General features: G+C 36.7%; 1 protein-coding gene across 1 annotated transcript; it reads right to left on the bottom strand.

Annotated features, from left to right (window-relative positions):
* Positions 1 to 1,138: 1,138 nt before the first annotated feature.
* Positions 1,139 to 10,186, bottom strand: LOC107784254 (cyclin-dependent protein kinase inhibitor SMR6-like). The gene is made up of 2 exons (XM_075244818.1): positions 9,908 to 10,186; positions 1,139 to 1,234 (listed from the first exon to the last, which is right to left on the bottom strand). Exons 1-2 carry the CDS (start codon positions 10,184 to 10,186, stop codon positions 1,139 to 1,141), a joined length of 375 nt encoding a protein of 124 aa, XP_075100919.1.
* Between the last annotated feature and the right edge of the window lie 7,305 nt (positions 10,187 to 17,491).

The raw sequence follows: 17,491 nt of genomic DNA, 5'->3' as shown, positions 1-17,491 counted from the left end.
ATCCGCTAGACCCGTTTATTCGATCAAATTCTAGCATTGTTTCTGTTTGTTGTAATTGCTATGAGTTATAATGTGTGTAATCGATATAATTAAGTTCGTCGATTAGTTATTTTATTATAAGTTCATGTTCCTGTTATTGTTGATTGAAACATCCTGTTTGTTTATTTTGTATTGACTGTTATCGTTTGTTTTAGGTAGTCAGTTAAACTAGTTCTCGTCAATTAATGCACTCTTGTTTGTTAAAACAGAAAGTTTGTCAAACGTTGTTGTGTATATTTGATCCGTGGATATTTGGTTTCAGGACATTGTCATCCTAATGACAATGAACTTGCATTCCTGATGTTTGCATTCATGTGCATATTGATTAATTATTTCAGTTTCAGTTTTAAGGATTTTGTTAAGTTCTATGTTGTGATTAAGTCTAGATTGATTTAATTCCAAGTTCATTTGTTCCAATTAATTTCTAACCTTAATCCTTCAGTAATCAGAAATAAGTTTGGTTACAGTTGAAAGTCAGTTTTAATTTTCAAATCTTTGTTAAAGATGAAAACAGATTTAAAATTTAAAAGGCTGTAATGCAGTAGTGTTTGTGTTAAAAGGGCAGTAATATTAAGGGTTTTCATGGGCAATTTGGGATTGAAACAGTTAAGTTCTTATTTTAGTATTAGTGCTTTGTTAATGGGGTTATTAATTAATACATTAGTGGGGGACAACAGGAAATGGGGAGTTTGATTAATTGAAAATGCAGACTTAGTGCCATTTGAGTGGAGAAATCTATTTTTGAAAAGAAAAAAAGGGTCGGGCACTAATCTGGAAAAAGGGGGGGCAGATTTATATAAAAGGGGGTTGCTCACTGATTTTGGAGGGCAGAGAAAAAGAGAGAAAAACCTGAAAAAATATACTGGAAAAGAGAGGGAAAAATTTAGAAAGTAAAAAATTAGAACTTTTACACTAAGAGTTAGAGTGTTAAGGCTGAACTTTTACATTAAGAGTTTCAGGCTGCTTTTCTTGAGTGTTTAGCAAATCAGAAGATTGTTTCCTCGCATTTGTCTGTGTTTCATTTTGTTACTGCTGGTTTTCAGTTTTAGTATTTCCTGGATTTACTGGTTGTTGCTGTACTGCTGTGTTGATGTGTATGCTACTGCTGCTTTCTGCACTGATCCTCCTCTTCTTCTCGTTGCTTTCCAAATACCAGGTACTCAACTTTGATACCCTGGTTCTTGTAGTCTGAAACCTGAAGCATGAATATAAAAGAAATGAGGAGTTGAAGTTCTTAAAATTTATTATAGTTGTCCATTTATATGTACATTAGAATACCTTTCTTTCATTAGAGTCATGTAGCTGTTTGTTTATGTATAACTGGACACGCCTATTCTATAGTAATTTAGTTGTAAAATTCCCCCCCCCCTTCTGTATGCTTTTATTTAATAAAGACTAATAATGTAATAGTAACGTTTTGTTATTTCAGTCTATTTTGTTTAAAAGCATGTTCAAAATACACATCAGGCCATAGGTCGATTATTCAATGGTTTAAATTATTTCAGTTAAAAATTGCTTATCTAATTTCGTAAGAACAAGTTCAATTGGTTAATTTCAGCATCTAAGTAGTCAAGGATAAAAAATCAGATTTTTCAGGTTCATTCATTCCAGTAGAATATCACTTTGAATTGGTAGAAATTTGTTTTAAAAAATGACACCATTTTTAGTTTGGCAAATTATGAATATGTATAGAAACCATTAACTAAGTCCAATTTGAAGTGATATGGCCCAGGTCCGGTTTTACCCTCACACGTCGGACTTGGGCCCATAACTGTCAAATAGATTGCTCTTACTACGTTCATTTTAGATTTAACGAATCATGTTCGAAACTCAATTATAATAACCCGTAAGTAAGTAATTGAAGTAGGACCTTTTCTTCATTTATTTTAGAAAACAAAAATAGAAAATGTAGTCACTTTAGGATTGTATTTAAAATAAAGGAGTTGGGTCTCGCCATAGTACATCACAAATTGCGGGGCCCTCAGTAAATATTTACTATAAAAATTGTTTAAACTTCGGAATGGACCGTTTAGCAAACTTTCACGGCCCTACCCAAAGTGATACGCTAGTCGTTTTAGGCGCGCCTTTAATAATTTAATTTTCTTAAAACTCGGGTGCACATTTATGTGACCCAAATCAAAATATCAACAGAATCGAAATATGTCGATAACCACGGGTACATTGATGTGACGTGGTTCGAGATATATTTTCATGAATTTGCAATTCTCTATAAAATAATAATAACAATAAAGCGGTTAAAAGTTGAAATTGCGCTATAATTTTTAAACATGTATTAAAATCAGATATTTTAGCTATTACAACAGTTAAGCGACCGTGCTAGAACCACGAGATTCGGGGGTTCCTAACACCTTCCCTCGGGTCAACAGAATGCCTTACTTAGAATTTTTGGTTCGCAGACTTCATTTGGAAAGTCGAATATTTTCCTCGATTCGGGATTAAATTGGTGACTTGGGACACCCTAAATCTTCCAAGTGGCGACTCTGAATAAATAAATAAATCCTATTTCGATTGTCGTTTAAGTGGAAAAAACTCTCTTCCGCGCCCTTTTAAGGTCGCGGGGACGGAAAAAGGAGGTGTGACAATAAGTAGCAAAAAAAGACTTCTAGTACCATGTGATACCATGTGATACCAATATGGTATATATGTATACCAACAGAGCATGTGATTTCTCTAGAATATTGCTACACCTATCTGCAACTATACTACTGTACTAAAACATTAAAAGACGCAATAAAAGTATGAGAAAATTACATGCTCGTATTGCAAGCTAAATATTCACAAAACAACTTGCTCATTTTGTATACTAAGAGGGTATATAGTTGTATGGAGTTGTTCCAACAATTGCCTATAACTATAAAAATTTGTCATGACCCGGATTTTTCACCCTCGGGAGTCGTGATGGCGCCTACTAATGAGAGTTAGGCAAGTCAATCCTTAACTACTTACTTCATTATCAAATTGCATTCTTTTTTAATAATTATAAGGCGATAACATGAAAACAACGGAGCTTTAAATAAATAAGCGAAAGATAACATTAAAATATCTGAAATTTGCATCTATTACAATTACTTAAGTCTTAACCACCCAAAACTTGGTGTCACGGTGTCACAGACTGTCTAAGATTGCTACATACAAAGTCTGGAAAAAAAAATAATACACTTTTCTGAATGTAAGGAAAATGAAATAGGAAAGTAGGGATAGAGGGAGACGCCTGGGCTTGCGGACGCCTGCAGGTCTACCTTGGATCTCCGCGTGGACTGAAGGTAGCCTCCACACTACAGTCCAAAAGCTTCTTCGGGATCTGAAAGAGTGCAAAGTGTAGTATCAGCACAACCGACCCCATGTGCTAGTAAGTGTCTAGCTTAACCTCGGCGAAGTAGTGACAAGGCTAGGACCAGACTACCAAATAAACCTGTGCAGTTCAAATATATATATATATATATATATATATATATATATATATATATATATATATATATAATACAATAATAACCAGTCAATATGGGAGGGGGAGCATGTTTTGGGGAGATAACAATTCCGAATAAAAGACATCAAATAATGAAAGAACGGCATAACTCGGATATCAACAAAGAATCAAAAATCAACAAATGCACGGCATCACCCTTCGTTCTTTTACTCTCGTCCTCACCAAAGCAATCATATACTAAAAATGTACACGGCATCACCCTTCATGATTTTACTCTCTTTCCTCACCATATAATCAATATAATCGGCACGGAATGGTACATCATGCGGCTCGGCATCACCCTTCGTGATTTACACTCTTTCCTCACAAACAAACAATACACGGCATCACCCTTCGTGCTTTACACTCTTCATCACCCAAATAGCAATCACAAACAATGGGGCAAGGGAATAAACAAGATTATAATAGGAATCCCGGCAAGGGACAACAATTCAACAATTAAGTCCCGGTAAGGGAGCAACATCAATAATATCAACACCCTGGCAAGGGAGATAACCAATAAAGCAACAATATCCCGGCAAGGGAACAATTTAATGACTTCTTTCTCTTATTCACTTTTACACAACTCACTTTACCACTTGAGCCAATGCTCCAAAGGGTTCAATCAACTCATATTCTTTCACAATTCGTAATATAACTTGAGCCAATGCTCCTCGATGTTCAAAGGTCACAATTCCTTCCACAAATTTTTCACAACAAATAGAAATCACCTCTAAAGCATGGATAATACAACGAAGCCATGAAAATCACAATATAAGACTCACGGGCATGCTTGACACCAATGTATAGATACTCGTCACCATGCCTATATGTCGTACTCAACAAGAAGCAAACAGCAAATAGGACACAACTCTTAATCCCTCAAGCTAAGGTTAGACCAAACACTTTCCTCGAACTTCCACGGCCAATTCAATCCTCAAATACCGCCTTTCCTTTCGAATTCGGCTCCAAATCAATTGTATCTAGACATAATCGACTTAATAACATCAATAAACGCTAAACAATCCAATTCCAACACTTAATTATAGCTTTCTAATCATTCTTCCCAAAAAGTCAAAAATTGACCCCGGTCCCTCTTGGTCAAAACACGAGGCTCGGACCAAAACCCGATCACCCATTCATCCACGAGCCCGAATATATAATTAGTTTTGAAATTCGACCCCAAAACGAGGTCTAAATCGCAAATAATCAAAAAGCCCTAACTCTACCCAAATCCCTAATTTTCTACCCTTAAGAACATGATTTAAGCCTAGAAATCTAATGGGTGTTAATGAAAATTAAAGAAAATGAGTCTAAGATTACATACCTATGAATTGGTGGTGAAATCCCCTTTCAAAAATCGCCCAATTTGGAGTTGAAAAGAAGAAGTTATGAAATTTTGAAGAAATCCCGTTTTTGCTTCTGTCTTAAGACCACTGGACAGGCCTTCATCGCGTTTGTGATAGGCCTGTCGCGTTCGCGATGGGTTAGGCCTAAGTGACCTTCGCGTTCGCGACATTGGGCTCGCATTCGCGGAGCTTTGACCCCTCGAGCCTTCGCGTTCACGGGCCAGTGGCCGCGTTCGCATAGAATAAGTGAGAACTCCCTCCCCAGGCCCATTGCCTTACGCCTTCGCGAGTACCTGGACGTGTTCGCGAAGGTTACTCCCCCCTTAGCCTAGCGTTCGCGTCTCAGGCTTCGCATTCGTGAAGAAGAAAACTGGCACTTGGGATTTTTGCCTTACGTATTCGCGAGTGGGACCACACGAACGCGAAGAACAAATTCCCTGTGCACTGAACAACAAAATCTGCAACTTTCTTAAGTTCAAAAACTTTCCGAAACTCACCCGAGCCCTCGGGGCTCTAAACCAAACATACATACTAACTCAAAAACATCATATGAACTTATTCGTGCTATCAAATCACCAAAATAACATCATTAACATCGAATTAAACCTCAAAATCAAAGAATTATCTCAAACTTCTTAAAACATCCGTTTTAGCAATTTAGGTCTGAATCACGTCAAATGACACCCGTTTCTCACCAAATTTCACAAAAACATCTTAAATCATATATAAGACCTGTACCGGATGCCGGAACTAAAATACGGGTCCGATACCATCATGTTCTAATCAAATTTCATTTCAAATTCTTTTAAACAATTTCAGAAAACAATTTTCTTTAAAAAATCATTTCTCGGGCTTGGGACCTCGGAATTCGATTCCGGGCATACGCCCAAGTCCCATATTTTCCTACGGACCCTCCAGGACCGTCAAATTACGGGTCCGGGTCCGTTTACCTAAAATGTTGACCAAAGTCAAATTAACTCATTTTATAGCCAAAATTTTTCATTTTTTCGCAGATTTTCACATATAGGCTTTCCGGCTACACGCCCGGACTGCGCATGTAATTCGAGGTGATGCTAAATGAGATTTTCAAGGCCTCAGAATACAAAATTCAATTTAAAAGCAAGTGATGACCTCTTGGGTGATCACAAAACTATTACATAATACACATAATTTATGTCCATCGGCATACATAAATTCCAGATTGCAACTCATGTTCATATAAATAATTTCATAATAGAATTCACTTAAGATGCAGCTAAAACAACCAAAACAATGTTCAACTACCATATGATACCAATATGACATATAACTATACCAACATGGTATACAATTTTACTAGTTAATTTCCCGCAACTATATGACTATACTACTATTACATAACACACATGCATAAAGAGAAAAATAAAAAAATAGTGTACCACATATTAATATAATAAGGTATTTCAAGATATTGTACTATATTACTATTATTAAGAGAAAATCAAATATTGTACCAATTAAATGCAGCTAATACAACCAAAAAATGAATCAACTAGCATATGATACCAATATAGTATATAGCTATACTAATAGGGTATATAGTTGGAACGAATTGTATACTAAAATAGTATATTTGTATACTATTTGAGTATACAATAGAAATTCGTCTTCTTCTCTGGTTCAACTATATTTCAACCAAAATTCCTAAAATCTACTACAAAATATCCACCAAATTGACTAAAACTTTAGCTACAACCTCAAATCAACTTTTCAAACAAACTCATACAGGATCGGATCAAAACAATTAAAAACTCAAAAAACCAAGTTATGAGTTTCAAGCTTCAAGGTCCTTCAATGGTGAATTTAAATTTTTGTACAATAAATCTTCAAAAACCAGCATCAAATGTACAATCTCCACATCAAAGAACAATAGCTAACAAATTTCAATAACAAAACACTATAAAAAATTAGATCTAGCATTTTGAACTCATTCATATGGAGTTTCAAAAATTGTTTATTGAATTACAAATTGTTTCAAAAACTGATCAAAGAATTACAGCGGTTTATCTTAAAGAATCCAAAACTATACTATGGCCATTTGTTGGTCATTACAAGGGGAGACTAATTAATCACTACTCCCTGAAAGCAATTTGACAGTGCATGTTGTACCAAAACGTCTAGCTACTGGTGGTATGACTCTTGATGGTGATAAGAGTTGGGCAAAAGAAAATTTTTAGAATCTGTTCTCAGCCGACTCTGCAACCAACCCCTCCCTCCGGAGAAGCCATCTGTCGTAAACTTCAAAAATTGGAGGAAGGTAAAATAAGGAAGAAGAAGAAGAAGAAGAGGAACAAAATAAAGACGGGTAAATAATTTGGGGCGCATGGGTAGGAGTAGTAAGTAGTTTGGGCCTGGACATTAAAGGGTAATTAGTTTGGAATTAATGAGTATAAAGTGAGATTAGAAGAAGGTTTTTTGAAGTAGCCTAGAGATATAAAAATGTTACTCCCTCCTATCCAAAATAAGTGATTTTTGACCTTTTTTTGTGATCCAAAATAAGTGATTTTTTTCGATTTTAAGAATGAATTAATTATTTTTTTCCTACATTGCCCTTGGAGTAAATAATGTTGGAGTATGTGTTAGGAGTATTTATGTGAAGAGAAAGTAAAGGTTAATATGATTAATTTTATTGCTAATTAATGTTAAAATATAATTTTTTTAATATATGTAAAAACAACCTAAAAATCACTTATTTTGGACCGGAGAAAATATTGAAATAGCTCTTGGGCTCCCTTAAAACAAATGGGTTAGCTGTAGAATCAAATAGTGCCCTGAATTATAGCTATATGTAAATGTAGTAGACTCATTATTGGAGTGAGGTTGAAATACGGTCTAATTAATTAATACATTAATATCTCTTCTACATAATATACACAGGATAACTTAGAGTTATCATCCTTTTTTCTTTGTTTTAGATAAGATTAAAGAAGAGTGGCATAAATAGATTCTTTTGGCTGCATCTGGTGCTCCCCACGAGGTAACAATTGACACTTATCCTAAAGTTCATTTTTATGCATAGGTGAAAACCATCAACATGGAAAAATTTTAATTTGTATGAGGCAATTTTTTTATCTCACAGTTTTATGAACCCAGATTTCTATGTATCCGGAAGTATAAGATTGGGGTCATTAAATTTGTAAGATAAAAAAGAATCTCATATAATTAGTGTAAGTTGCATGAGATACAAAATAAAACTTCTCCTATCAACATCATACCTACTGAATTCAACTCAACACCTTTTAAATTGGATTTACGTATAACAAGTTTTACCGTCATTATAATCTACCATGTGATAGTACTAATTAGTTTAAAGTAATTTGATTATGTATATATACTTTACAAAATTAATGCATAGAACAATAAGTACTTTTTTACTAGTAATCATACTTTGTTTTAGTCAATCCAAAACACTAACACAAGGTCCCAACTTTAGTTACTATTGCAAATTACGAATTTGCTGTGCTAAACAGCAGTGATCCCTAGGATACTTTCTTTAATGTAGGTTGAATTAAGGAGCACCTTACATTGGGAAAAGTTCCACCTTATTTGATAAATCACTTTAATTGGGTGGTCATGCACATAAAGTAATCTATCTAACTTTAATTGGGTGTTTGGCATTAATTAACATGCCACAACAAGTCATAAACAGTGTTTTGTTTTGATAATATATGGAGTACAATAAAAGGCGAATTACTCCAACTAAAGGCAATGTTTTATGGATTGCTACATCAAATCAAAAACTATTCATTTGAAATAATTATTTATACTTACCCCACATAGGATTCTCTTACAGTACATTTCCATTATCTGTTTGTCTTTTAATTAGCAGTGAAGCATTACGAGGAGAAGTTGGAGTTGCCAATACAGAATTCAGGTGTTGTGGGGACATGTTTAAGTGGGACCTACAAAGACTAAAGAGGCTATTTTTATTATTTGTAGAAGAATACTAGTGAAAGTACTTGCGAGCCAAGGAAAGCTACCCTTCTGTTTTATTTTATGAATTATTATAAGAGTACTTCTTATATTTGAAGAGTTTGTTTTATTTTTAATGACATTTAAAAATATTTTCCTGAAATTCCAAATTGAGACGTAAGGAGTACAACTTAGTAGCAGTAAAAGAGATGATGACATAAGTCAATCAATTTGGTGAAGCATCCGTGCAGCATCCCTGAGCCATGAAATTTTTTTTACCTTTGTTTAGATGTATTCGGCGACTTCTGTAATTTTCCTCGTTTTGCTTTTTTTCTATGCTTAAATTCCACGTGCGTCTGCTTGTTTATGTAGGAAAACGAGAGTTGAAAAACAGAAGTAGGTGCAAAAACAAGAAAGAAAAAAAAAAATGAAGAAATCATAAATTAGGAGTGGTTACTTATTAAAAAAAGAAAGAAAAAAAAAATCGGAGGACAGGAAGAAACTGAGAAATCCGAAATAAGACCATAAGGGAGCACAACCTAAACTTTCATATTTGAACCAGTTTGCATATAGAATCAAGGAAAAACAAAGGGCAAGAAGTCTTACTAATTGAAATGCAAATTGTTAGAAACAAGGAAAACAGAAGTAATTAAAAAGTCTTGCAAATGAGATACATTTTTGAGATATAGTACCATTTTTAACCAGTTTACATATTATAAACAGGGCAAAACAAAAGTAAAAAGTGTAGCAAATGAGATAGTAGTACATTTTTTGAACCAGTTGAAAAAAGGAAAACAAAAGGCAAAAAGTTGTGCAAATTGAGATATGGTACCATACAAGAAAAGAGTTCATCTTCTCATTGAAGAAAAAGAAGTACACACTAGACCTAGCTATTTTGAAGAAACCATATGTAGCTTGTATATTACATTATCATCATCAACTCAAACCTAATAAAATCTACCAAACTCAAAAAAGAAAAAAGAAGCAAAAGGGCCACCTTTTTGTTCCATTTTGGTTTTGGCCCTTTACTAATACTCCACTTATTGTCTTAATTAGCTCTCTCCACATGGCGTATAAATACAGATTCAAGGTCAGGCGGATTAAAGAACTCCCTAACACTATTATAATGACACGTGGACTTTGGCCGGCGTTTCATCGGCGCCGGAGGGCATGGTAGTCTTTCCGGTATCCTTGAATCTCTCGCCGTCGGAGTTGTTGAACATTCTTCTTTATCTTCAGAATCCTCTCTTGGCTTCGTAGAAATTGGCCTCAAAGGTGCTAGAATTGTAATTCCAGCAATTACCCACTTTTTGCTCTCTTCTTTACTTCCTTCCACTTGGTGCTTCTTTGAAAATCCCATGTTTTAACAAAAACCCACTACTTTGTAAATAAAATAAGAAAAATTGGGGGAACAAAGTTAACTCCTCAAATTCTTGGAAACAAAGACTCTGTTATATGGAACATATCAAAGGAACAAAAAATATGGATTTTTGGCTGAAAGGAAAGAGGAATTAAGAGAACAAGAAGAATGAACCAAAAGGGTCTTTCTTGTTTTTCAGATTCTAAGAATTTTTGCAGTCAAGAGGAGAGAAAAAGGGGGTGGAAATGAAAAGACTTTGAATGAAAGAAAAGGGGGGAAATGGCGCTAAAATGAAGGGGAAAGTTAGAGGAAATTTTTTTGGAGAGAGGGGAAATTGAAGGAATTAGAGAAAATATGAGAGTGAGAGATTCGTAAAGAATCTTTAGTATTAATATTATGAGAATGAGAATGAGAATTTGTTTTTTTGAGGAGGGGGGACAGAAAATAAAAGGAGTGGGCTGCCCGTGGAATTTCGGGCAGTGGGCAACTGGAAATTTAGAGTTTTGGCGCCAGTTTTTTGGTGTCTAGAGCAACGGCTCTATTTCCCGCCAATGTTAGATTCCTAGTTTCCCATTTTACCCCTCTTTGGGACTATTATTTTCTCTTGGGTTGCCACAGCGGCCCAAACCCATTCGTGCTGAAGCCCCTCAAAAGGCCCTTTTAGGTTCCGCCGCCACGTTGGTTTGTAAAAATAGCACGGTCTAGGTAGTTTTTGGATTGATCATTCAAAAATAGCCAGCATTTACTAAGTCAATAAAAAATAGTCACTATTTTGCTGCAATAGAGACCGGTCCAGCATAATATACTGGAGTTTGGTGCACCTGTGTATGAACTTCCAGCATATTATGCTGGACCGGTATACTTTGCTGGCTCCAGTATAATATATTGGAGACTGGAGCACCGGTGCTCCAAACTCCAGCATAATAACCGGTATATTATACTGGAATTCCAGCATATTATGCTGGAGTATTTTTCGGGATTTTGAACAGTGTTTTCGTTCAGATTTATCTTTACATGAAAAATGGCTAAATTTCGATTACTTTTGAAATTGGGCTATTTTTGAACGACCACTTGTAAATCTGACTATTTTTTAATTTCTCCCCGTTGGTTTCGTTTTAGCTGCTTAAATTAAATTTGCAAAGTAATTTATATACTCATTAAATTTGATTGATAACTTGAAAAAGTATAAATATTCTGAAACTACTTTGATAATGTAAGAATTTTTCACGACATAAATCCTTTTTCACGAATATAGAAAATGGTAAAATAAGAAAATTAAACTATGTTCAGTTTATTAGTGTGGACTGCGGATAGGTAAAAAAGACTATCAATGGTATATAACAAAAAATAAACTCAAGAAGGAAAATTGATAGGCTTTTTTTAATAAAACCTTCTTTAATAAGTTCAGCAAGTTCAAGCACTGTTGGTTTTCATCCACTTAAAAGTAAATAAACTGAGGCTGATAAAAAATCATTGTCCTTATCTTTAAAAAATGAATTGTTCTTCAAAATGCTCAACTTGCTCATTTGAATCATGTCAAGTCAAGTTCCACGCTTTAGTTTGAAAATCATTAATGAGTTTGAGAGTCAATTTGAAACTCGGTAATAGTTTTAATAAGTCATTTCAGATGTTCATATCCAATTATAAGTTGACAAGCTTTTCTTTAATTTGAAATTCAAATAATATAGATATATTAAATATAAAAAAATTAGGTAAAATATTGTCCAAACGCGAGTGTCAATTCAGCTTTGGATACCCTTCTATTCTTTTGGATCACATGGCTGTTTTCTCGTTATCGGGCCCACAAGCCCGTTTTTATCGCCCACAGGCCACACTTATTGACCGCATAATCCTAAATGAATAATCAAGCTTATCGTTATCCTTTTCATTTAATTTATTCTTCTCCTAATCAACAAAATTAATGTAAACAAGTTTGTGAAACACTTAATGCCTATTACTGAATTAATCAAGTCTTACTAGGAGATAATACAAAATAAAATGAAACAGGATATTCTTGAGATATCCCCAGTCTAATTAATTTCCATGTTCGCTCCTCCGACATATGCATATAGGACATATTGATCATATTTTAATAAACGTTGTTGTGTAAGGACGAGACTGGATATAAGAATAACTATCACCAAAGCATATTCTAGTGCAATTACGGGAGTTTCCTACAGAATAAATTTGAGTTTAATTCTCAACTATCTTCATTTATCATTTTGTCTTATATTTTTCTGGTCTCTTATGCAATATAGATCATTTGTACAAATATTACACGAACTTATCAAAGAGGAGAAATTAAAAGATACAGTCCAGTATGTAGAGCAGTTGATGGTATAGTGAAAGCTTAAAGTACGAGTATATAAAGACTAATCGTATCAAGTAGGAACAAACCAAAGCCATTCATCTAAGTGAACATGACACTTGACACTAACGTCATTTTCTGAACTAGACATCGGGCACGTCTCTTTGTTTAAGATGACTACATAGTACATACTTTTGTAAGATGTTTGGTTCAAGTCAGGGGGCAAAGGTCGAAGAACTACATGGTTTTCTTCTTATGTGAAATGTCTTTGTTATGATATATGAAACGTCTGTGTTTTCTTCTTATTCTTCCTTTTTTCCCTCATAGGTAGGGCACTAGTGTTGTAGGAAACAAAGAATTATAAAAGCACAAACATCTGAATAAATATACTACTTTAATTTGCTTACGTTGATCTACCAAAAGGATCTAGCAGTTGAAAGAAGACAAACAATATTTTCATTTTTGGCCCGGTTTGATTGAGACTGTCGATCTGAGTTGTTTAAAATTTGAAAGTTAATGCTTTTGCAGATTTGTACAAAGTGAATACATGCCATGACGAATCGCCTATTCTCCTTTCCGCACATTGATCATGGTCCTTTATATTATGAATTTTTCTTTAAATCTTAGTCGTTTGATTTATATTCTTGCAAATGTGATCAATGCATGTACAGATAGACTTTAACCTCATTATCCATTATCACACCCATTGCTCTATAGCATATGTATACGGTGGAAATCAGGGCTACCTGATTTCATTCTTCGATGGAAAAGGTGATATCACGTCGAGAGGCCAAGACGCCGATCTTGGGATCGAGGTTCCTTTCCAATACCGAGGCCGAGGTCGAAATCACTTGCCGAGGTCGGAAGAAGGCATACCTCGAGATAATACCGTTATGGTTCAGTAACAGAAAGAGCTAGATACCCGCAACGGCCCGAAGATCACGGCGTAAATTGCGGGATGGGTTGACCCTTGGCGGTTAGACAGCTCTCAATATGATTTCTTACTGTAATTAGAACTGTACCTTATTTAGGACTCCCCTATTATATAAAGGGGAGCCCATTCATTTGGAGGAGACGTTTTTACTGATAAGATAATACACACACTTTATTCTCTAGCTATTTTTTCACTGTTCATCAGAGTTGCTTTGTAACTTGCTATTCTTACTATTCCACCTCGAGGTTGTCATAGCTCGAGGTCGAGATTTGGCATGCGCACTAGTTTAACTTATTTTATTCTTCAATTTATATATTTAATTCCTTGTTTATCAATTGGTATTGGATTAAATCACATATACTTAAAACCACAATATAAGTTTAATTGTTACTCAAATTTTAGGGTAAACAGTTTGGCGTCCACCGTGGGGCTAAGGATAATAGTGATTGTTTAGTGCTGATTCTAATAACACACGTTATTTTCACACTTGTTCTTGTCAAGAATTTTTGTTCTTAGGTTAAAACATGTCAAACTCACAAAAACGCACCCGTGCATGGTGATGATGGTCTTGGATTTCATAGGGAAAACGATAATGTAATTTCTCCAGGAGCCGAGGTGCCACCGGCTAATCTCGGGGGAGTACCGGTGTCGATCCAGTTGATATCCGTTCGCACATTGCTTTGAATGCAGATTTGGGCGCGGACCCCGAAGGGAGTGTGCGCAGGGAAGGCCGATTTGGTGGCCAAGGAATACAGGGCATAGGAGACAGGGGAGTTAGTATCCACATAATATTCGAGATGCTACAGGCTCAGCAGGCTGCTATTGCTCAGCTTCAGAGTCAACATAGAACTCCGAGTGTGGTCGAGCCGGAAATCACTCGTCGTATCGAGCCAGTGCCGGAAAGGTCGAATGGTAACAGATCAAGGACTGATCCAAATGCTCAAGGAGCTCACCAAAAGAATCGAGTCGGGAGTAAAAGAAAATCGAAGATAATGACAAAAAAGTGGAAACATACAACTCCCAAGTCGATCAGATACCGGGGCCACCCCCGATCTTAAAGGGTTTGGATTCAAAAAAGTTCATGCAGAAACCTTTTCCTCATAGCGGCTCCAAAGCCCATTCCTAAGAAGTTTCGTATGCCGGATATACCTAAATACAATGGGACCACCGATCATAATGAACATATCACTTCGTACGCATGCAGGATAAAGGGAAATGACTTAGAAGACGATGAGATCGAGTCCGTTTTGTTGAAAAAGTTTGGAGAAACTCTATCAAAGGGAGCAATGATTTGGTATCACAACTTGCCGCCAAATTCCATCGGCTCATTTGCCATGTTAGCAGATTCTTTTGTGAAGGCACACGCCATAAAGGTCGCAACAAGAAAATCGGACGTTTTCAAAATAAGACAAAGGGATAATGAAATGTTGAGGGAGTTCGTATCCCGATTTCAAATGGAACGCATGGAGTTACCACCAGTCACAGATGATTAAGTCGTTCAAGCTTTCACCCAGGGGTTGAATGAGTGGAGTTCGATAGCATCACGACAGTTGAAGCAAAATTTGGTCGATGATCTAGCTGTAACTTGGGCAGATATGCACAATCGATATCAATCGAAGATTAGGGTTGAGGACGACCAATTAGGAGCCCCCTCCAGTTTGGTACATCCAAACAGGTTGGCAGTTAAAGCCCCGAGGGACATCGACAAGGAGACAAGGTCGAACAGAGAACGATATCGGCCATATATCGCAGATCGAAGAAACAGTGGCTCGAGGCGCAATCCCTCTCGGAATGATCGAAGAAATGATCGAGGACAAAATTCTCGAGGACTTATGAGAAAAAGTGGTTTTGATAAGCACGCCGATCCTGTAGAGGCACCTCGGTTATCGGAATATAACATTAGCGTCGATGCATCAGGCATTATCTTGGCAATCAGAAGGATCAAAGATATTAGGTGTCCCAGACCCATACAAACCGACCCTTCCCAAAGAAACCCAAATTTGACGTGCAAGTATCATGGCACGTATGGTCAAAAGACCGAGGATTGTAGACAATTAAGAAAGGAGAAAGCCCTTCTATTCAACGAGGGCTACCTTCGAGAGTTCCTTAGCGATCGAGCCAAGAATCATTTCAGGGACAGAAACGCCAACAGGAAAAATGAACAGGAGGAACCACAACATGTCATTCATATGATCGTCGGCGGGGTCGATATTCCACTAGGGCCCGTATTTAAACGCACAAAGGTATCTATTACTAGGGAGAAGCGAACCCGAGGTTATGTGCCCGAGGGCTCCTTATCATTCAACGATGAAAAAGCAGAAGGCATTTCTCAACCACACAATGATGCTCTGGTAATTTCTATCTTATTAAATAAAGTTCAAGTTAAGCGTGTTTTAGTGGATCCAGGTAGTTTGCGAATATCATCCGATCGAGGGTCGTGGAGCAACTCGACCTACAAGATCAAATTGTGCTCGCAGCTCGGGTCTTAAATGGCTTCAACATGGCCAATGAAATAACTAAAGGTGAGATTATTATGCCAATGAACGTGTCCGGAACCATTCAAGATACCAATTTCCACGTTATCGAGGGAGACATGAGGTACAATGCCCTACTGGGAGGCCTTGGATCCACAACATGAGGGCAATTCCTTCGACTCTTCACCAAATGATAAAATTCCTGACGACGAACGACGTGAAAACAATGTATGGAGAGCAGCATGCTGCAAAGGAAATGTTTGCAGTTGACGAGGTAATATTGGTATCAATGTTATCAACGTCGGAAAGGTCGAGCATCAAAGATAAACAGGAAACCAAATAGCAATCACAGCCACCAGCCTCGACCGAATCGGGAAAGCAGGAGATAGAAGAAGAAGAGGAGGATTTTCTAACCCCTCGAACCTTTATTGTACCCCAAGACTTTGACGCCGCCAAATCAATGGTCGGGGAGCTAAAATAGGTTATATTGATCGAGTACCTGCCTGAGCGAAAGGTATACCTGGGAACGAGGTTAACCCCCGAACTTAGGAAAGAGCTTATTCAATTTCTTATCGATAACATGGATTGTTTTGCTTGTTCCCATTTAGACATGACAGGGATCCCACCGGAGATAACAACGCATCGGCTAAGCTTTGATCCCAGGTTCAAACCGGTGAAACAAAAGAGAAGGCCCCAGTCCGAGGTAAAGCATGCATTCATAAAGGACGAGGTAACTAACCTTCTCAAAATAGGGTCCATTCGGGAGGCAAAATAGCTCGAATGGTTAGCCAATGTAGTAGTCCCTAAAAAGGGAACAAACTTAGAATGTGTGTAGATTACAAGGATTTGAACAAGGCATGCCCTAAAGACTCTTTCATCTGCCTAACATCGATCGCATGATCGATGCCACGGCTGGCCACGAGATCCTTACCTTTCTCGACGCCTATTTCGGGTACAATCAAATTCAGATGAACCCGAAAAACCAGGAGAAGACCTCATTTATCACCAAGTATGAAACATATTATTACAATGTAATGCCCTTCAGGCTAAAAAAATGTAGGAGCTACTTACCAATACCTAGTAAATAAGATGTTCAATGAACAAATAGGTAAGTCAATGGAAGTGTATATTGGTGACATGCTAGTTAAGTCCCTACGCGCAGAGGTCCATTTGGCTCATTTGCAGGAAACTTTCGAGATTTTGAGGAAATATAACATGAAACTCAATCTCGATAAATGTGCTTTCAGGGTCGACTCGGACAAGTTCCTAGGCTTCATGGTGTCAAATCGGGGGATTGAGATCAACCCTGATAAAATCAAGGCCATCGAAGACATCACTGTCGTGAACAAGGTAAAAGCTATGCAGAGGCTAACTAGGCGAATAGTTGCTTTAGGCCGATTTATATCGAGGTCATCAGATCGAAGCCACAGATTTTTATCTTTACTCAAGAAGAAGAATGATTTCACCTGGACCCCAGAGTGTCAACAAGCATTAGAGGAATTAAAACAATACCTATCGAGCCCACCATTGCTTCACACCCCAAAGGCAGATGAGAAACTCCACTTATACTTGGTGGTGCCGGAAATTGC

The sequence above is a fragment of the Nicotiana tabacum genome, chromosome 3, assembly GCF_000715075.1.
Source record: "Nicotiana tabacum cultivar K326 chromosome 3, ASM71507v2, whole genome shotgun sequence".
Taxonomy (NCBI): domain Eukaryota; kingdom Viridiplantae; phylum Streptophyta; class Magnoliopsida; order Solanales; family Solanaceae; genus Nicotiana; species Nicotiana tabacum.
Note: the sequence above shows the minus strand (reverse complement) of the source record. Positions and strands in the feature narration are given on the sequence as shown.